Genomic DNA, 21,423 nt, shown 5'->3' with positions numbered 1-21,423 from the left:
ATAACTGCCTTCTGAATCTTATAGTAGGTGGAGCAGGCCCCTTCTAACCCATATCTCTGAGGCTGATCACAGCTGAAGCTAGAGGTCTGGCACAGTATTAATATATTTCTATACATACTATATGTTCCTTCTATCCTGTTCAATGCCTCTCTGAGCCAATTCTGGAAACATTTCATTGCTTCCATCTGCAAATCAATATATGTGACATATGAAATGCACATATTTCTGTACATATGTTCACACCATCTGTAAACGTGATCACGCAAAGAGCTTATATGCAAGCTTCAACACATTTCTGAACACGTGCCTTTGTTGCCCGCAAATCTGTCAAGAAGCTTCTGTGTCTTTTATTACATTTTCTGGCGGTGGTATTTTCAACATGTTTACTTGCTGTAATTATGTGCCTCATTATTTCCAGTGCTCTCTATTTGTTTTATTCCTATCTACATCCTCTCTCAGCTGCCGCTGCAATGACCTCGTTTCCCCGCGGGGATCGTTTAAGTTTCATCAGATGTAATCGAAACGAAAGCAGCAGAATCAACAGCCGACAAGGTCGTTGCCCTTCTTAACTCTCACATCGCTCACCTGAGCTCCACTTTGCCGTTAACCAGAGCCAGAGAGATGAAGTCCTTCTTGCCTTCCTGGCCGTTGTAGAGCAGGATGCCGTTCATCTCAGCTGCTCGGAACTCCATGGCAATGCGGACTGTGTGGTAGGCACTCATGGTTTGGAAAGCCAAGTACGATTGGCCCCCAAATGACGGTATGAAGTACCTGATCACTGTGGAGGAATGAAGACAACCCTGTCATTATTACATGATTCACTTTATCGAGGCGTAATAGCCGCATAATTAAGTTTGAGCGGAGGTGGTGTCTCACTGGCTCTCCATGAAAGAGAAATAAGCCTTTCTGTCAGTTTATTTTAGGAACGATGTTTTTTCCGAAACTGCTTGACGAGTTCATCAAGAGGAGACGGTCGAGAAAGAGGAGGAGTTGTGTTTTTTACCCACCCTTAAATCACACACATTCGTAATTATGCATGCATGGGAATCCTTTGTTTTTCTGCCACTCAAAAATTACGATTATTATCATTCCCTTCTCCCCCGGGCTCCTTTTCCCTGCGTTGTTCTGTCTTTCTGTCCGTCTCTCTGAGGAGAATGGCAGCTGATGAGCTCCCTCTTTTCTAATGACGCAGTTGATCTGGGTGAGGCCGGCGTGCGGTCTGTGTGTGAGCGTGTGAGTGTATGACTTTATTTTTCCACTCTAACTCAAAGACACACACTGATTCTCACCAGCTAATCCCCATCAAAGCAATTACTGTCAATTATCTTAAGATGCAGCAGCGTGAGGTTGCTCCTCAACCCCCAAAATCCCAAAGTAGGGTAAGAGGGAAGAAACAAAAGAGTTGTGCTTCTCAAGAAGTTCTCCTTGATTTATGATTTTCTCTCCGTGGCTATGATTGGATTCTGTGTTGCCTTTGGTGAACGGCTCAGTGGTCGCTCACTTCTCAGGTGTTGAACCTGTCGGAATCACTTGAGATGAGTTTGAAGAGCAGGCACCGAGGAGAGGTATGGCGTCTGACTCAATCACACCTAAACTTCTTTGTTCTCAAGTTTTTCAAAAGAAATCTAGTGTAAAACTAACACTCTCTGCTGAGTTCTGATTGCTGTCTTATTGAGCTTTATATGACCCAATAAATCCACATCTGTGAACACATAACATTGCATTTACATATTCCAACACTAACTGAAAGTTGTTACTCACAGCGCTACTTAAGGCACCCCTGTGAAGCTACAATAGGACAAAACTACCGCCTAACAATAAAGGTTTCATTAAATAAAACATTCCTTTTATATTATATATATTTTTGTTACAGTGGTGTGTTTCTGCTACTTTATAAATATATTAAAGCCCTTGTGGAAGTGGTTAGCAGAGATTATAGAACAGCTAAAAGGCATGATTGGCACAAAGTGCCTAAAACCCTCTGAGTTTCTGCAAACTCACTGTTAACGTCAGCTTTGGTGGTTTCTTTGTAATTGCAATCGTGCAAAATTAAAAGGGAAGTCTGTTCCAGCTCGTTTTCTCAGATGAGGTTTGAAATAAGCTCCAACTTTGACATTTTTGCCAGGAATAACAAATACGGTAGATGACATACTTCCTTATACTGTATGTAAAGAAAAAGAAAGCCGGCTCACCCTTCTCGCACACGGATCCTCCGCGCCCGGCGGGGCACTTGCAGCTGAAGTCGTTGCCGTCGTCCTCGCAGGTGCCCCCGTGGAGGCAGGGGTGGGAGCTGCAGGGCTTCTGGGACTTGTGGTGAAGCCTGTCCCTAACATGGGCTACGGTGAAGGCCGGAGGCGGCGCGGTCGTGGTGGCAGCTGCCGTGGTGGTGGTGGGTCGGGGCGTTGTGACTGGCGCCGAGGTTGTTGTTGTTGTACGCCTGCCATTGGAAGGCCTGCGGGTAGTGCCTGGCGGGCGACGGGTGATGTAAGGGGAGGTTGGCGGAGGCCTGGTGGTGGTGGTGGCAGTGGTGGTGGTGGGAGCAGCAGTGGTGACTGACGCCGTGGTGGTGGTTGTGGTGGTGAAGAAGGGGACGGAGGAGAGGCCTGTCACCAAAACCAGAGGGAACAATGGAAATTAGACAAAGAAAAAGAGTCTTTAAAGTATGTTGAGAATTCCTGTTCAAGACCCGTAAAAACCTTTGATAAATCACCTCATGAATAATTTAAAGACCCTTTTCATTGTATTAATCCCCACACACTCCTGTTAAATCCATACTGTATTACCATAATTGGTGAAGCGAATATTCTCGTCCTCCGGCTTCTTCACGGCGATACCGGTCTCTTTGGAGGCCTTCAGCTGTTTCAGTAGGGCTCCTTCGATGTCCTCCACCGTGAATCTTGTATCTACAATAACAAGAGGTACAGCCACTCAGGACAAGGCCTCGGAGGAGCACTCCAAAGCAAATACACGGCTCTGGCTTCTTTAGGGGAACAATGGATATATCAGAAAGCAGTGTGTATGACAGGTGGAGGATCTCCAGGGGCCACTTGTCCTCCACCTGCCGTTTGTCCGGCTTTTTTCCAGATGAATCGCTCTCATAACGGCAGATGTTTGCTTTACAGGCCATGGAGGAGCGTTGCCCCGTACTAAGAGTGTGAAGGACACTAAACGACGCTAATAAAAAGGGGGGGGGGGGGGGTTGTATGATAGGAAAGGAGATTAAAGGCCCAGTTGTAATCATCAACCACATCATTTTGAATTGAATTCGCATACATTCAAGTCCTAATGATGAAAAATCAGCACTTTGTAAGTGTAGGAATGTGTCCTAATTGAAAATATAATCCTGTGATTACAGCAATAGTGAAGTAAAACAACCTTCAACAGATAAAAAAAAAAGAAGCATTTAGTTTAGCATTTAGCATCTAGTGTTTGTCACTGTATTACTTGTCAATACATTTGAGAGTAACATTAGGTTCCATTCCTGTTTTGCATTTTGTTAGACACCATTTTTTTTTCTCATTTTCACAAATTGGACCTTTAACTGTACAGGAGACACATGAAGTCTTTTACTGGCTTTCTATGAATAAGAAGTACCAATGTGAACATCTAGGTTAAAAACTTGTTATGATTTTGTCTTTTTTTAACACTGGGACAAATTGCAAGCAACAGATTAAGCTGGCACTGAGGAGAACATTTAAAAAAAAAAATACAAATGAGGAAAAACATTCAGCGCCTCACAATATTATGAGCCAAATAAAGAATAAGTAGAAAGCACTCGGGACCGCGCCTATCTCTGAAAAGGACGCACAATCCTCTACATTTGTTATTTTAATAATAGAAAAGTTCTTAACCTGCATCAGCACATAGTGATAGAAACTCAAAATCATTTATTGAAAATAATGAGGTAATGTTTTGTACAAGGATGATTGTGCAAAATGTCCAGTAAATGAATCATAGCCATTTTAAATGAGCAAAATGCCTTTTGAGTCTGCAGGTTCCCTCACCGCGGTTACGTGCAGGTTCGACTTGGTTGCTTTTACACGACTGCTTTTAGGAAAACGATTAAAGAGAATTGTATGGAATATTTAAAATATGATCCCAAAATGTGCTGCACTAAATTTATTGGGCGCAGAATAAAATGTGTCGGAGGAGTAATAAAAGAAAATGACGAATAGAGTGCTGGACCAAGTAACCCAGGAGAGAACACGTTTGACAGTTAAGAGTTAAGAGTGAAAATATAAAGATATGGTGGCATATTCTGTATAAAAAAACTAATTAGGTCTCCCTTGGCCAGTGGCCTAACTTTTATACCACATTTATTTAAATGATGTCAGTATTTATTTTGGAGATATATTCTTCATTGCTAAAACACAAAGGGGAACAAACAATAACATATTGCAACTACATACATCTCTACATTGGCTACTGGTTATTTTCTGCTTTCCTCAAGATCTCTCACCTGGTTTGAAGTGGGCCTCCACAAAGGCCAAGATGGAGTTGCTGGGCGCCAAGTTCCGGACACGAACGCTCATAAAGTCTTTGTGCACCTCCGACTTCCTGAACAACTCATTGAGCTGAGAGAGAGAGAAAGAAAGAGAGAGAAAGAGAGAGACAGACAGAGATACAGAGAGAGCGAGACAGACAGAGAGAGAGAGAGACAGAGAGAGACAGAGAGAGACAGAGAGAGAGAGAGAGAGAGAGACAGAGAGAGACAGAGACAGAGACAGAGAGAGAGAGAGACAGAGACAGAGAGAGACAGAGAGAGAGAGAGAGACAGAGAGAGAGAGAGACAGAGAGACAGAGAGAGAGAGAGAGAGAGAGAGAGAGAGAGAGAGAGAGAGAGAGAGAGAGAGAGACGGGGGAGGAGAGAACGGACAGAGAGAAGAGATGATAAATGAGGCTGGTAATGAGCTCCACGCTATCATAGCAGCGAGACCAATTCCAGAAGACTGTACTCCAAACAAGAAAGACTGCCTCTCAAATTGGGGTGCAGAGTAGAAACCTATCGAGTGCGGGTGCACAAATTGACATTTAGCTGCAGCCGTGGCATTAATTATAGAGACAAGTTTTCGGGAGGAGCTAAGATAAATGTCGTGCAACCCTGACATGTGCTCCTGATTGGTTTTGCTTCTGATACCCCCCCCCCCCCCCCAAGTGCAAGTTGTAACAGCCAAAAGAGCTCCATGAGGACGGTTGAGTAAAATGTTCAACGGGGATAATACTGAAGTAAGACTGAAGCCTTTAGCCAAACAAATCTGGGCCAATATTTTATCTTAAAATTGGACCCTTTTTATGCTGGAACTTAACACATGCAGTCAGTGTCTCCCTATAATTCTGTTCTTGTCGCCGTCCTGGTGGATTCATTAATTACATTCACACACTTGAGAGCAACAAGAGGTAAATCCACCGCCTCGTCCTCATTTCAGCTACTGGTTAAAATCAGAGGAGCCACAGGGCCTGCTTACCCACTTTACTGAAGCATCCTCCACTGCTTCCACTGAGCTCCTCCATGTGCCCCATCTGTATCTCACTGATTTCACTAAATCATTGTCCACAAACGGATGCTTTTTGTTTCAGCTGGAACTCTTGCTCCTTTGAATCGTTTGGTATAGTTATCAGTCCTAAATAATATAGTCACTGACTGTGTAGTTTGTTCATTGTTTGTTAGGTTATCGCTTTATCGCATAAGGTTTCATTCTTAGAGCCCCCCCTGTCTGCAGTTACTTTTCCTTTTAAACAAAAACACTTAGACACTGTATATCATTACGTTTTCAGACAATGCAAAAAGCTGCTGATTTGTTCAGTTCAGTAAACTCACTTTAGTTTGATTAAACGTCTAATTTGTGGGCTGATGTGTGACGGCAAAGTAGACGGGTCAAAAATAAAATCCTCCAAAGGGATGGAAATGATGGACAAACACTGACCTAAAAACCTTCTCCCTCTCCTTCTCTTTCTCTCACACATCATTAGCTGGAATCGTTTGTGCTCACTGCTTACTTTATGTGCGTTTGTCTGTGTGTGTGTACGTATGTGCTTTTAGTGTGAAGGTTGGAAGATTAAGTGTGTGGCGGAGAGGGGGGGTGGCGGAGGAGGTGGTTGCTATCAAGTGGCACACCAGGCTTCTGAGAGACACAGGCTTGGAGTGTAACGAGCGCAGACACGCACACAAATCACTGTGAGGTAGTAGATTAGGTCCCAGTGGGGGCTAGTGACACCGATTCAACAGCTGGTAGATATGTACTGTGTACACACACACACACACACACACACACACACACACACACACACACACACACACACACACACACACACACACACATCCCCTCATTTCATCAGGGGAGCGAGGCTCTGGCTTGACAACAGAGACATCTTTTCAAAGGTCTGAGCTCAACAGAGAAAGAAATCAGACATAAATTCACTCATGGTAAACCGTCCGGGCCAAACTGTGATTATGGTACACGCTCTATGTCTGCTTCTGCCTTGGCTGCTTAACAGCAACTGGCATCCTGACCATCCAAATTAAAAAGGCTCACATTCAGAATAAGGATTTATCTTAATTAATCTCACATGAGACGCTGCGTTCTGGTACTGTGAAGTGTTCAGCAAGCAATTCACAAATGAGTCGTTGCACAAGTCTGCAAAGAGCTGTTAGTTTTTAAAGTTTCTCTTATTAAACTTGAAGAGTTTCTGGAAGCCTCATGTAGTGCCTGTGCTAACTCAGCCCTAACGCTTTTATGCTGTGCTTGAAATTAAAAGCTGTTAAAATTCTCAATTAGTCACCAGTATATGAGAGGAAATTTGTATTTTGATGTTAATGTTTGTGAAAAATAATGATAGAACCACCATGATGGACCAAAAAAAGATTCAATCACTGTATTCCTTCGTAGTGGTCGCCACGTGTAACAGTTTGCCAATATTCCTCTTTTATTAAAAAGCAAATATACAACCGGGCTCCCTCTGATATGATGTATGTTCCTCTCTGCAGCCAGTGAATATGTTTTTTTTTATCATTGTTATTTTTCTATCAGATCACCGAGCACAGAAATGACTGCAGCCCAGTGTGGCAGAATATTACTCAGCAGTTTCAGGGTTGTCAAGTCTGTAAAACCTGCAATGAAACATGTCGGCCTGAAGAAGCTCAAGGAATTTGATTAGTCTGGCTCTAGATGAAGCGTTTTAGTGTCTCACGATGCTTTTCGATGTTGTTTCAGAGGTTTATTCCACTGGAGACGTGAGGATTCTAGACTATGTAATGTTTGCTGTACAGTAGGTGCGTTCGACCTGACGTTAAATGTTCATTTGTGACACCCTAAAATGAAGTGTAACAAAAGCACACGTTAGAGAAGAGCCATAAGGTTTCTGAACGGATGAAATAATATCAGTTGGACAGAATCATCAACAGTATATTAAGTTTGCTAACACCACAAGCTAATAGTCACACCGGTTATTGTAATTTTCTCCTATACAGCTTTCATCATAATTCACATGTATTTTTATAGCATATTTTAATTCTATTCTATTCTATATCTACGTTTCTTGAATTTCGACCTTGCATTTATTTTTGATTAAATGTTCTTTTACTGTGTTCATGTTATGCACCATTGCGCGGGAAAACCTACATAAACCGTATTCTGATTCTGAAAAGAAAGCTGTATCAGCAAAACCTCTCAGTGTATTAACTCAAGGAAAAGTGGGTTTTATTGCTTATGAGTCTTTTATATTTCTCTTTTTTTAAGACACTTTCATAGTCTCACTTTGATAATGAAATGTAACCAAGTTAATAATGGCAAAAACATTGTCCTACAGCAGATTTAGCCATGAAATATCATTATTGCTACTTGAACTATATTCCCAACACTCCTCCAGCACTTACAGCGCTCTCTATGCTGCGGGCCGTCTCTCCGAACAGCTCCGACTTGGGGTCCTCCATCTCAGGCGTGTAGAAAATCTCCTGGCCCTCCACCTGGTCCAAGTGCAGGAAACCGCTGAACTTCATGGTGGCTGGAAGGAGAGGAGGCGAGGAGAGCAGATGAGAAACAGAAACAGCGTGAGCTCGAACCTTCTTCTATCCCTCAGTTCCCGCTCCCTTCAAACAGTGCTCGTTGTTTGGGGTCGTGCCAGTTTTTGGGTTAGTGATGGATCGTGTGTTTGTGTGTGTTTGACAAGGGGAGGTTAGTGAGTTTGTTGCTGATTGCGTGGAGGTTTAAGGAAAGGGTTGGAGTTGTGGGGCGTAGTGGTGGTGGAAGAGGTGGACTGTGAGATATGAAAGAAGGAAGGAATAAAGAAAGAGGGAAAGGGAGGGTTAATGGGCCAGTTTTACCAGACTGAGACTCATCCCAAAAGCTGGCCGAGGCATGGCGGGCTGGGTAGAAAGACAACAAGTTAGACAGACACACAAATACATGAAAGAAAAACAACACACACTAAAGAGGAAAACGGCCCACAGGCACTCTCAAAAGTGCTTTCTTCAGCAAAGAGAGAGCCTCCCTCTGCGACCTTGGGGGTTATGTTGTCCAACATTCATCAACTCTCTATATGTTTTTCCCGTACTGCTGCCAGAGGAGAAGAAAACTTGAAATAAAGCTGAGAGCGGAGTGGATCTGTGCGTGTGTGAGGTGAAGAATGGAGGAAGCACGCGAGCCGCTGATGCCATTCTTCCACGCCGCTCGTAATCAGCAGAACAAATTGCCCAAATCAATCATGGCTGCCCCTGCCTGAGCAACGGCTGGGAGAACGGGAAAAGCACTTGTATGATTATCTTGAAAGATAGCCGTAATTGTCTCCTTAATGCTGCCAGACCGGTGACTGACACAGCCTGGTTAAAATTGCATGAAAAGGACAGCAGACACTTGGGAGCGCGCCTCCCCGCCCTACCCGTGTCCCCTCTGTCTCCCCCTCGCCTTTACAGTACTTTCACGAGCAGCACACATCGATTCAGATGTGACAACCGCCATAAAATAGAGGCAAATGGGAGAGGTTTGGCCAATAAGACGAGGGAGGAAGACAGAAAGAAAGAAAGAAAGAAAGAGAGGGGACGGCGAGATCTGACTTTTAATCTGCAAAGAAGACAAACATCAGAGAGGGTGATTTTCCAGCCCACTGCTGTGACCGACGTAACGGGGGAAAGAAAGAGAGCGATAAAAGGAGGGACGGAGCTATTTGGCTATCAGATCCCATTGAACTGTAAAATGTAATGGATCTGTCAGACTTTCACTGGCATATGGAAGAGTTTACAGTAGCTGGAGCTTAGCGTGCCATTAACTTCCACATGAGCGTTTGTTGGTCGTTATCTTTGATGTCATGTGAATGGTATTGCCTTGTTTGAATGTTACATATGGAGGGGCCTGCGGTGAACACATTAGGCTAAAGAACCAAATGTTGCACTGAAGCCACAGAAACTCTAAGAAGAACATATCTCAACCATAAATGAACAAACAATCTCTCCATGGTTGAATAATACGGCAGGTAAGTAATAACATACATTTTCTGTTTTTGAGAACGACCCTTTAATACGTTCTTAACTGAGGCCTGACATCCGCAATACAAAAAAGCTTTCATAGATCTCGTGTGGACTAAACTCAAACTAGAGCCACTTCACTATTTGACGTTTCAATAAAATGTGAAGATTGGAACAGCAGAAAATTAGTCCTTTTTGTTTAGAGACGGCCCGCCGCACGTCAATAAATTGGACGGTGCAATGAGACGGATGATCTCGCATGAGGGACGTGTCATTTCACTCCTAACGAGCGGAGGAATCGGCTGAAACCTCAAGAGAAAGAAGGATCTGCCGTATCGATCAGCCTATCCCGCTGCCTGCTTTTATTAGCAACACTTGAGCTGAATGAAGTATTGATTGCCGGCACGCCGTCATCTTTGGCTGAGATAAATATTTACAGGCCTTAGAGGATTTGTTACAAATGTCGTCGTGCAGCTAAAGCCTGTCTCATGCTTCTATCCTCTGGATTTGGGGCCAAAATCAAATCCACCCTGGACAGATGTGCCGTCACATGCTTCACTTCTGTTTGTCTGTACGATTTGTGAAACAAATGACTGGCAGAAGGATGTGGAAGGCCAAAGGTGGCCTCATAGCTTCCGGTCATGTGTAGGTTGCGTGGCAATGAACTCTGGTTTATTGGAAGGCCTTGGTACCTTCAACACGCCAGAAACACAACTAATTTGTGGCCTCAGCTTTTTAAAGTCATGACCTAGAGCTAACACTGGCGCCGAGAGAAACCCTCCTTTCACAATCAGTCAGACTAACACCGCTGGGACAAATAGAGAGCAGATTTCAACTGAGGGATGGAGGGAGAGAGAGAGAGAGATGGAGAAGCGAAGGAGAGAAAGAAGCCCTTTATCTTTATGAAGCGAGTCTGGCAGAAGGCACTGATTGGTACAACAGTCGGCCCTTGGTAGTCTCTCGACTCTCCCCTAACTCCAGAGAGAAATGAACTGATGCAAGACTGGATTGAGATTGACTGAGCTGAAGGAGAGAAGAGAGTGAGATATAGCTCAAGAGGGAGATACAGACTGATAAAGAGAAGAATGTGTGTGTGACGGGGCGGTGAATACAAGGAGAGGTGGGATATTCAAATAAATAGAAATAAGGTGAAGGAAGACAGAAGAAGCAGGAAAAAGCGACACTGATGGTTAATTATAAACTAAGGAACATGGGCCCTAAAATGTGACGGTGACTTAAACCAAACTTCACTCAAAATGATAGAGAAAATCCAGAGAAAACAAACCTCAATGGGAATCATGCAGGACACTAATATAAGAGTCAGACCGCCAAGTGTCGTTAAATTCATAACCATGGGTTACTGCGGTAACACTTCCACTGTTTGTGTATTTTTTTTTAAATGTCCTGCCACCTGCCAATATGATCATTTACATATGAGGGTGATGATTCATGAAGGCATCGCTGCAGAGAAAACAAAATAGCACCTGTTCATCTGGTTGTTAAAGGCAGATGGCTCAATATCACTATTCCCGAAGTAAACATTAAATATGAATAAAATATTGTGTTGATTCTCAATGCATCAACAAATTAAGGTTATAAATTGAAGACACGAGTGAAAAAAAAAGGGAATAGGAGAAGAGACGTTAGACGAGAAAGAGTCAAGCGTTGTGCTGTGATAATACAAATAGTTGTTGTTGATTATTAGCTCTTAACAACAGAAAGTGTCAAATTTGAAGTTCTGAGATTATGTTCCATAAGCGAGGAAAGCTATTTTAAAATCACAAAAAACCCCTCCACAAATGACTAGAAATGAGTTCCTACAAGATAGCCACGGTTAACACTTTGTGGTGCATATTGCTCTCTTTGTGAGGACACAGATGGTAAATGTTATGATGCGACACAGCAAGGAAAACACAAATAACTCCCGTTAAAATACAAATTGTTGTTATTACATTTCTGCTTGTGTACGTGTTTAACAGAGAGACACAAAGTGCTTGTTAGCTTTAAGCTTTTGTTGCTTTTTCTTTGGAGAGAGCCAGACTAGCTGTTTCCCCCGTGCTCCCAGCATTTATGCTAAGCTAGGCTAATCATCTCCCGGCTCCAGCACTACACTTAAAGGGAAACTTTGGTTTTGTATCGTTGTGGGTTGTATGTGCAAATGAACGATGTTAGGCTTCTCCACGTGTTACTGGCGCTCGGAGCTCCCCGCTAAACTGCCAGCAAGGTTCCGCCAGGGTGACCCGAAGCATGTCATTTCGCAATGATACGAAGCCGGTTGAAAATCGATAAAAAGTTCCCCTTTAACCCACAGGCACTGTAACGCTTGCAATTGCTATGGTGGACGCTCATTCACTGGATGCTGAGGAACATAAAGATTACATCTCCATCATAATATAGTAGCAGCTGACAGGAGACACAAACACAGAGGAGGAATAACAGGGTGATATCCAGGTAATTACAGGGTAGAGAAAGGGGCATTTTGACTTACAGGGGCAGTTGGCGCCCTCTGGAGTGCTGGACGGTGTCTTGCCGTCGGGGCAGCAGCCGAAATCCGAGTTGTCACAGGACGACCTGTCCTCAGCTGTGGGTACTGTGGTGCTCGCCAATGTGGGACCTGGGGGTGATACACAGGGGGCTCATAATAATTCATGAAGCTTTAGAAAATTCATAACTTCAAGTCAGCTTATCTCAGAGACCCAGAGGAAAGAGGCTGCGGAGGAAAGCCTATCTAAGGTTAAAAACCTACAAAGTCTTTTGTTTTTTTCACAACTTGCTTTTGCTTCTGCAGATGGTTGCTAGTTTCCAGTGTGCTGACCTGTGATTGGACTAATAGAGCCATTTGTCAGGAGTGATTATATGGCTTTTTTTTTTCATGGGAATTGATTTTACACCTGGAACTCTTCAGAGAACACATAATGGGCACTGATGCCAGTCATGTCACACACAGAGTACTTTAAATGATGAGGGGATGTGATTAAGGCTCACTGCTGATTGGCTAACAGTTACCTTCAAGGCTTCCCAGGAGAAAAATAAACTTCATACAGTCATGTTTGTGTTACAGTCCCTGTATATCTGGCTGTTTAGGGATATAAAGGACATAAAAGGAGCCGGGCTTTCTCTCTGTGAAGAATGAGAGTGTGCAACAGCAGCGACGCTCCGTCCTCTCTAATGATGGTGATGGGCACGTCTTGGTTGAAGTGGTGCAGTTTATGGCCGCACAGAGATCAGAAATTATCGCGGAGGCAAACAGCTAGCGGCTAAACAAGTCGTAAAGACGTCAGAGGCGAGACACGTCCTGCTCAAGGACTCGCGGTCATAGGAGGCAAGGAGGACGATGGAGGAGGGGGGAGGAGGCCGGGGTTTATTGGGCATCTGTTGGCGTGTGGCCTGCAGATTTACAGATGCTGGGCTGAAGAGGAGAGCGCTGGTGAGGAGAAAAAGGGCAGGACACAACAGCAAGGGAACGCTGCAGTGAGAGCCATGAGAACTGTCAAATATATACACACACACACACACTGACACAGATAAGAGCAGATTTCAACAGAGTGAGGATACAAAAACATGTACAAACACACACCTCTGGCCTACTCACATTTATATACTCAGACAGTGATATGTGCACTTGGAATTGGACAAACTCAGTGACATGAGGAGAGGGAGATAAGACACACACACACACACACACACACACACACACACACACACATACACAAAACAAAGATAAGACCTCAACATACATATACAAACACACAATCATGAAGAAACACATTTTAGTGTAGATCTTAATATCTCTGTTGGAATCTGCATCTAATCGGCTCACACTCTGATCACAGATTGATGTGCGCGCTGGCACTTCAGCAAGCACTCACAATGTAAAAAAAATATCCAGGCATGCTTGGGTACACATTCATTTACACACTCACACACACACACACACACACAGCCACAAGACACCAGGTCTCCTCGGCAGACAGGCTGCACATGCCTCTCGCGCCATCGAGCACTCCGGTTAGCCTCTGACAAGAGAATAAATCTAAGAGGAGGAGAGGAGGAGCGAGGAGGGGAGGAGGAAGAGCTGAGGAAGAGCACATTGGGGTCCACGCTGTTCCATCAATCATATCCTATTACGACTGTCAGACGAGGTGGATGGATGGATGGAAAACAACAGAAAAAAAAAGCGCCGATTGAAAAGTCTCAGTCATCCCTTGTTGTCCGAGCAGAGGGCCAGAAACCGCAGCGTGCTGTTACAGTCAGGAGGGCATGTCGAGAAAGATTTGAGACCAGTCATGTGACGAGGCACGCAAGCCTCCACACACACACACTCACACCTCAACCTCCCAGTCACATCAGCCTGTCAAGTCAGGCTCTAGAGATCCTCGGATGCGGGCCAGCAGTTTCATCTGTCCTGCCGAGAGTGTATTTTACAGAGCCTGGGTTTGTTTTGCTAGCTGTTGAGAGCGAGCGCGCCGGCGGAATGCGGGAAAAGAGCATGGGTGATGTAGCAACAGTGAACCATGCAAATACGTTCCTTTCTGAAATTGAGATATACATCTTATGCGAGTGGAAATGACACAAACAGCATCTGTTTACAAAGATTTCTCTTCCCTGCCTGCCTAGCTTTGACATTTGTCTCCTCAAAAACAATTTGCATAGAAATACAGAAGCCTGTAACTTTCAATTACAGATGATGGCATGAATGTGTTATGATGTCAGCTAAGAAGAGACTATGAGTTTCTCCAAACCCTTCTCGAAACCCTCCCACACATCCCTCAAAGCATTATGGGTAATGAAGTGAAAGAGCAGTGATTTACCGACAGGCTCCTCTGCCCCACTGGCCTCCGTTGGGACGCCGCTACCCGCTTCCTCTTCCGGCTCTTCTTCTTCTTCCATCTGGTCGTCTCCGCTTGGCTGCCCGCTGCCCGAGTCATCGAAGGAGGACGCGGCGGCGGAGGGAGCAGGGCTGCTGCGAGAGGAGGAGGTGGTGGTGGACTGCGACGGCTGCATGTGGATGGGGTGGTTGTGGTTTGCTCGGTTGTGGATGAGGGTGGAATAGGGGGTGGTGGCCGGGGGCGGCTCAGTGGTCTCTGTCTCTTCCGTCCTTGGAAGTGGGATGGCCCACACCATGTTAGGGTGGAAGGATGCGGGGGTGGTGATGGTGGCGGCAGCGGTTGAGCTTGGGGTGGTGGCGGGGGGGTTGGGGGGGGGTCGGTCTGCCGGCTCAGAGATGGTTTCTGGTGGAGGGAAGGGGAATAAGCAAGGAATGGATGAATGACTGAACAAGGATGAAAATGTTTGATTTTGCTTCACCTAAATCCATTACAGCCTAAAGAGATCACACCAAAGGTACTAATACATCATTCACCAATAAAGCATAATAACAGAATACTTTACCCACAGTATGTTCATTACAAGTGTTACCTTGAATTGTTGAAGAAAACTTCCCAGGACTTCCCAAATGCATTAATTTCCGCTAAAACCTTACTATTTAATACACTTCTGTTCAAACAGTCTCACGCTTGTGCATGCACGCTACTAGTCTGTGTGAGTCCCAAGTGTATTAAGTAGTAAGGTTTTAGCGGAAAGGCATGTGTTTGGGAAGAAGTGAGCACACGATGGATAAATAAGGCTTTGGATTATACTGCAAGAGTTGAGTGAGAGTTTGTAAACGGATGATTACAAATGCTTTTGCTGTTGTTAGATGCAGTCGCCCATTGACTACAATTCATCAAGTTTCTGGATTCTTCTTTCACCGTGGAGGCATGCGAGAAAAACGAAATTTTCCTCAAGATTTCAAGGTAACACGAGGTGAGTAATTGATTAATTTTGGAGGTGAAGTATTCCTTTAAAGATTATTACAACCTACTGTTGACAATAACTTCTTGCCTCTGCTTTTACTGAGTGATTTACCTTTTTAATCTTCTAACCCCTGATGCTCAACAAAAAATGACATAAAAAAAGAACACAGACACACACATAGACTCCCGTCTGTAAAAGCAACCTCTGATTAAAAACCCTGCAATGAATGAGATGTCAGGAATCTTTATCTGACAAACCTTAAGTAATGAAAGTGCATCCATATGCAGAGTGAATATGGAATATGCCAACAGATGACATTAAGCGTTATATGTACTGCAGTGTGTTTAGTCTGCAGATGAGTTATGTTACACGGACAGGGTTACACTACTCCAGTCGGTGTCGATGCATAGTGTGCTTGTGCTTGCGTGTACACATATGGCATGCGTTTGTGTGCACAGTATGCATGTGTGTGTGTTGCGTGCATACTGTGCCAATGCCTATGAATTATATATCCATATTCAAATGCTGCCCTCCAGAAGCAAAGCTTTAATCACCAACAGCCAGTGCCTCCGGTGATGAATGATTGATAGAAATGGGGCAAAAAAAAGCCGGCTTTAACTCTGGCTTCAAAGACGGCACACTGCTGCTCGCGGAGAGCATGAGCATCCGTCAACGCCACCACAAACACACTGCTGTCAACAGACGCACACAAACAAACGCGGGGGAAAAAGGAAAATTCACTCCAAATGAGGGAGAGAGAGAAGAGGCTCTCCACAGAGAGAGGCCATCATTACCAATGCAAAAAGCTCTGGTGCAAAAGGACAAACTGCCTGCGATAAAAGAACGATAAATAGGACAAAAACTCCTGAGGGGGGGAGAAGTGAGTTGGCAGGGAGATGCTACATAAGTGAGCACTTCAGACTTAGCCGAGGCAAGCAGGCGTGACACTACTGTCGTTTTTTCCTTTACGTCCCACGAGTGTAGATGTGTGGGTGAAATGAACAGAAGATTTAAAAAACATTATTAAAATCCTATATACCGCAGATTTGCGGCTCATTAGGATTCGCCTAACATTATGTGTAGGACTTAATTACACTGCTTTAATCGGTTATTTGATCGGCAATTATTCACCGAGGTGTGAAATGTGATACCTACTGAGACGGCAGAAAGCCTGGGAGACACACGGGGTGTCAGCTTAAAGCTCGGAGGATATTTGTATAGAGAGAGATTTGGAGTGGAGTGCACAGAGCAGTGATGCTATCGCCAAGAATGGTGGCATGCGTTGCCTTTCCTCTTGGCTACACCTGTCAGTCAGGTGCCAAGCTTAGCGTCAGGCGGCCTGCTCCCTGGGAAGTGCCTAATGTGTGTTTGGGTGTGTGTGCATATCTCGAGCAGCGTGCTCCGTGACATGGGATAAGGGAAGAAAAGAGCACACGTCTGAGACAGGATAGAGGGACGGGCAGCACAGTGTGTTCAGCTGATGCTTCTCTTAATCAGGTTTAACAGTCCATTTGCCTTATTCTCGCTTTCTTTCCTGTCAGTGGAGCTGGTGATGTCACAGGGTGGGGAGGGAGAAAAGAAACATTGTCATCATGGCTTGTCTCAGCCCTGTAGTTATTGTTGAAAGGTGGTTATTATGACTGTTTGTGGTGTCAGACGCGCTCAGTGAGGAGGTGGAGAGGGAGAAATCTGTATACAGGAGGACGAACCACAGAGTCAAGAAGAATATGCTAGGGTATAAAGCTTAAAAAAAGTGTCTTAAATAAGAGATAAAGAAACAGGTTAACAAGCAGTAGGAGAATGTGGCAAGGAAAACAGTGGGGAACAGAATAAGGGATTGTGTACTGAGAGAAAATCGCACGACATGAAGGAGAGATGGTGAAGGCAACAGACCCTAACACGCAGGCGGAGGGCTGCCGATGCCATATGTTGGCATTTGTTGCCAATTTGCCGCAAACCTACAGGTGATAACACCATAAGGGAGAGGCGGGTCATTGCCAACTTGATAGCCATTTTCTCCCCGCCGATCCAAATGCCCTCCCTTCGATGCTCGGTACAGTAGCTCTTGCATATTTTTTTTCTTTCTCAGATACCGCTTTATCTTTTGCTGAGAGACACAGCAAAGGAAAACTCCTCCCAGTACTCTGTGGCTGCGCTGCCTTCTTAGCTGTGAGCCTTCAGAGAGAGCTGGGTAACATGACAGTTAGCTGCAAGTTCTCTGTCACAAGCAGAAAAGATTTTTAAAGAGCTTCTTCTGCAGGATTGCCTGCCCATTAGTGGCAGACTGTACAGCGGTGGTCACACTCTGTGGTATAATAAAAAAAGTTGCGGAAGATCAATGATGTAAAAAAAAAAAAGGATCAATAGTGACTCATTTACTCTATATAAGCCCTTGGCATTGCTCTCTTGTCAAGCCATGTAGCAGCTCGGTGAGCATTAGCATGCCCCAGCGCTAAGGCCGGGAGTCTGGAAAGACTGCATGTAAACAGCAGGAGGGAGGGCGGGCTGGGCTGCTCCGTGGTGAGGGGTGGAGGCAGAGCAAATGCTAATTCGCACCCAGCCACACGTGAAATGAGCTCGAGATCTAACCCCTGAGCCGACAGCAGTGGCGGAGCAGCTACCCGCAGTGCGACCGCATCCGGGAGAAGAAATGAAAAGATCCTCCGTGGCTGTCGGTGGGGCCCGAGCACTCGCCTGTCTGCTCCTCCCCTGAGGGTCCAACAGAGAAGAAGGCCGCTGCGAGGCGTCTTCTTTCCTTATGTGTGCAGCAATGCTAGATGAGGGATTACACACAACACACAACCCACAACACACAACCCACTTCTCCATTGCCAGGCAACAGAGGAATGTGAAACCAGTCTGGATGTTGGCTTCCTTTTTGCTGGTAACCCTCGGCACTGAATTTGTAAGTACCAGATGTTCAGGGACTTATCAAAGCCTTGTCGATCTCTCGCAGAGCGTATTTGGATTCTTTATCTGTGTACCTGTGACTGCAATTCAACACAGTCAACAGCAGTGGCTCCTATGGATGTGACCCACTTTGGGTCTGGCAAAGAGTGCTCAGGGGAGATGAAGAGGACTGGTGACACAGTATTTGGTCACCTGATGAGCGCCCACTGAGCTAAGAGGTGGATGAACATTATTCCACCCCAAAAAATGCTCGACACCTGGCAGTGGCTCATAGCCAGAGCCACACAGCTGGCACTCCTCTTCCCCACTGAGCTTGCCGGTGGCGTCTCTAGAACCCCGTTGTGACGCAAGCTGGCAGTTAGTGCGACAACTTCTCTATACATGGAAACGGTGGCCTTTGGCGTGTGTCCCAGCACCTATTACGCCGATCCAAACAACGTCCATCAGCATCTGGACCGAGAGGCAAGAGCTGTACCTTTTCACACAGTACACATGTGCTCTACATCTGGCGTTACGCTGAGGCGGCGTCGTGTTCCTGGCAGCGTGAAGACGAAGCCAAATCCCAACAGAGGGGCGAGAAAGGAAGTGTCATTGCTGTCGTGTGGGATTGCAAGACTCAGACTCAAGTCAAACTTCAAAGCTGTTGGTTTTAAAATGTACAGCTTACGAGCAGGGCTTACTTCACGAACGAAACATGTGCAGTCGGACGATCCTAATCGAGGAGCTTGAGACAGTGCAGATTACAAACACTAGAAAAAGGAATCTTACTCTTTTACTTTGATCTTATCCATGAATCAGAAATGTGTCTTTTGAAAATACAATATTAGGATTTGCAAAGATTAAGAATCACTACAGTATCATGTGCAGGTACTTTTTTGTAGACACAAGGTTCAAGATAAATTTGCATACACACGCTGCTGGGACTTTACTTTGTGAGACAGAGCGATGGATCGGAGGAGGAACAGCAGGAGGACGATAATTTGGGGCCCACAGCACTGCTCATTATTTTGCGATCGGCTGACAACAGTCGCATGCCAACATGACGCATGGAGGCTTCGACGGGGCTCACCTGTGCACTGTCCAAAGTGTTGCACTGTGACGTCCTGGTCCTGCCTACAGGCTATGGTCCTCAGCTGGCACTGGTCGGCATAGGTCACCCCGTCTGAGCCACACACCTGCTCCACAGTGACAGAGATGGAGAGAGGGGAGATGGGAACACATGTTACCTCACTGTAGGCCATTGAAACAAACTGTAGCAAACCACTTATTTCGATGAGTGCAGACGGTTCAAAAGACCCACCTTGGTTTTATTTTTCTCATCGCAGTCAGGTGAAGGGCACTCGCAGTGGGCTTGATCGTTCACCTCAATGCAAGTAGCTCCAAACATGCACAGTAACTCCTCACACGAGGTCGGGGCTTCGGGACCTGTGGAAGAAATGGGTTGTGTTGTTACACATTTTGTACGGTCTCATAATCATACAGAGTATAGCTGATTTATGAATTCAGCTAAATGAAAAGATTTTAGATAGTGTTTTAGCCGTTTACTAAGTTAGCAAATATTCCGCCTGTTAAACAGCCATGAGATTGGTTTCTAACATTCTGAGTTATTTCCCATACACAGTTTATTAATAGTACGGTCATAGTACTTACTTTAAATCTGACAACACTTTTTTGTATGGAGTCATACCAAATATTTTCTTCTCTGTGTCACCCAGTTAGTGACACAAATCCAATCTATGGTATGGTTTATTATATCATTTGTTATTTAAAAGACACATAAGACTGCATAAAATCCACAAAAGGAAAAAATATGAAATGAGACAAGAGAGGGACAACCTCCTGTTGTATAAGCCTGTGGCTTCTTTAGTTGTCCTCCCCTAACTAAAGCAGAAAAAGAAACAATAACCAAAAAATAATAATTAAAATAAACAAAAACAAACACAAAAGTACACTAAGCCAGCAGAATTTAGAAAGAAGTTACAACAAAAAGCAGACATCATGAGCAGAAAAACTAACATCAGTAAACGACAATCCAATAAAAAAAGAAATACATAAAAAACAATACGAGGAAAAATACAAAAAATAAACAATATATGTTGACACATCGTCAACTGAGGGTTAACAAGGTCTATCTGACAAGTTGAACAAATTTGAGTTCTATGTCTCAAACGGCTTTAAAGTTAACAGGGTCTATCTGCATCACTCATTTATGCAGATTTTGTATATATTTGCTGAGTCAGTGAGATCTACAAAGGTCTATCTCCACATGTTCAAGCATCATGTTAGTATCACAAAGGTCTATCTGCTGACAACCAATAGCAGGGCTGGAAATGAATCACGTGATCATTTTAAGCACAGGAAGAACTTATTCAAAAGGTTTTGCTGCCAACTGTTTTATATGTATGTAATCTAGTAGATAGTAGTTCAAGTTAAGATCATTAGTAGTTTAATAAAAAGTTTCCTGCCACGTGGAACTTGTGTAAACATTTTTAGAGCTTAAAATGAAGCTAAGTTGCATAAAATACAGTTGAGGGTTAAATTTTCAATTTTCGGGTGGGGAAATGTCAGATAGACTTGGGACTCTGGTTTTCCAACCATTTCGGAACCACAAAGGTCTATCTGCAAAATTAGTTTTGTTTCTACCCATAATGCACACTGAATTGGACACTACCTAGTGTGTAGCATGTGATATGTCAACATTGGTTGGAATTGGTTTTATAGTGTCCATGTTATGAACTGTTGAATTTTCAAATGCGTTTTTCTCAAAACTCGTCAAAGTGCAGATAGACCTTGTTAACCCTCAGTTGACGACATGTCAACAAATAATAGATATCATGAATAAAATGTGGGGACAATTGTTAGCACAGCAGTTATATTTCAAAATTACCAGATGACCAACTCCAGTTTTAACCCCAAAAAACAGTAAGCAGAGGTCAAGCTGCATTACTGACAACATTTATACAATTAATAGAATTCTTCATGTTGCTAACACAACATCCTCCTATGGGAAAACGATAGCACTCCACAACCCCCGACACCTCTCCCCCTACTGTGGTTTGATTCAAAACGTGCGTAGGAGTTGGTGACAGGCTGTGTTTTATTACTCTGTATGTTTGTCTCCTCTAAGTGACGAAGTGACCTGTTTCAGTCTCTTTACCACCACAGTAGTGCAGCGGTCTTGTAATCATAATACTGTCTAGTGCGACACACAGTGTGAATTATTCATAGTTTCAGACCACAGCATTTTGCCTAAACTGCTT

The 21,423-nt window shown here is 44.3% G+C and overlaps 1 protein-coding gene across 7 annotated transcripts in view; it reads right to left on the bottom strand.

The window, feature by feature from the left end:
- The window catches only part of agrn (agrin), a 233,864-nt gene that overhangs the window by 27,172 nt on the left and 185,269 nt on the right, over positions 1 to 21,423 (bottom strand). For 6 of the 7 annotated variants that reach the window (XM_029435257.1, XM_029435259.1, XM_029435258.1 and 3 more), the window contains 9 exons: positions 19,464 to 19,588; positions 19,233 to 19,338; positions 14,269 to 14,688; positions 11,946 to 12,071; positions 7,874 to 8,001; positions 4,460 to 4,574; positions 2,784 to 2,903; positions 2,193 to 2,603; positions 586 to 778 (listed from right to left, as the gene is read on the bottom strand). In XM_029435257.1, the coding sequence (XP_029291117.1) occupies positions 586 to 778; positions 2,193 to 2,603; positions 2,784 to 2,903; positions 4,460 to 4,574; positions 7,874 to 8,001; positions 11,946 to 12,071; positions 14,269 to 14,688; positions 19,233 to 19,338; positions 19,464 to 19,588 (1,744 nt within the window). The remainder of the gene's footprint in view (positions 1 to 585; positions 779 to 2,192; positions 2,604 to 2,783; positions 2,904 to 4,459; positions 4,575 to 7,873; positions 8,002 to 11,945; positions 12,072 to 14,268; positions 14,689 to 19,232; positions 19,339 to 19,463; positions 19,589 to 21,423) is intronic. The other variant, XM_029435262.1, reaches the window with a different exon arrangement.

Source organism: Cottoperca gobio, chromosome 7 (genome assembly GCF_900634415.1).
Source record: "Cottoperca gobio chromosome 7, fCotGob3.1, whole genome shotgun sequence".
NCBI classification, from domain to species: domain Eukaryota; kingdom Metazoa; phylum Chordata; class Actinopteri; order Perciformes; family Bovichtidae; genus Cottoperca; species Cottoperca gobio.
Note: the sequence above shows the minus strand (reverse complement) of the source record. Positions and strands in the feature narration are given on the sequence as shown.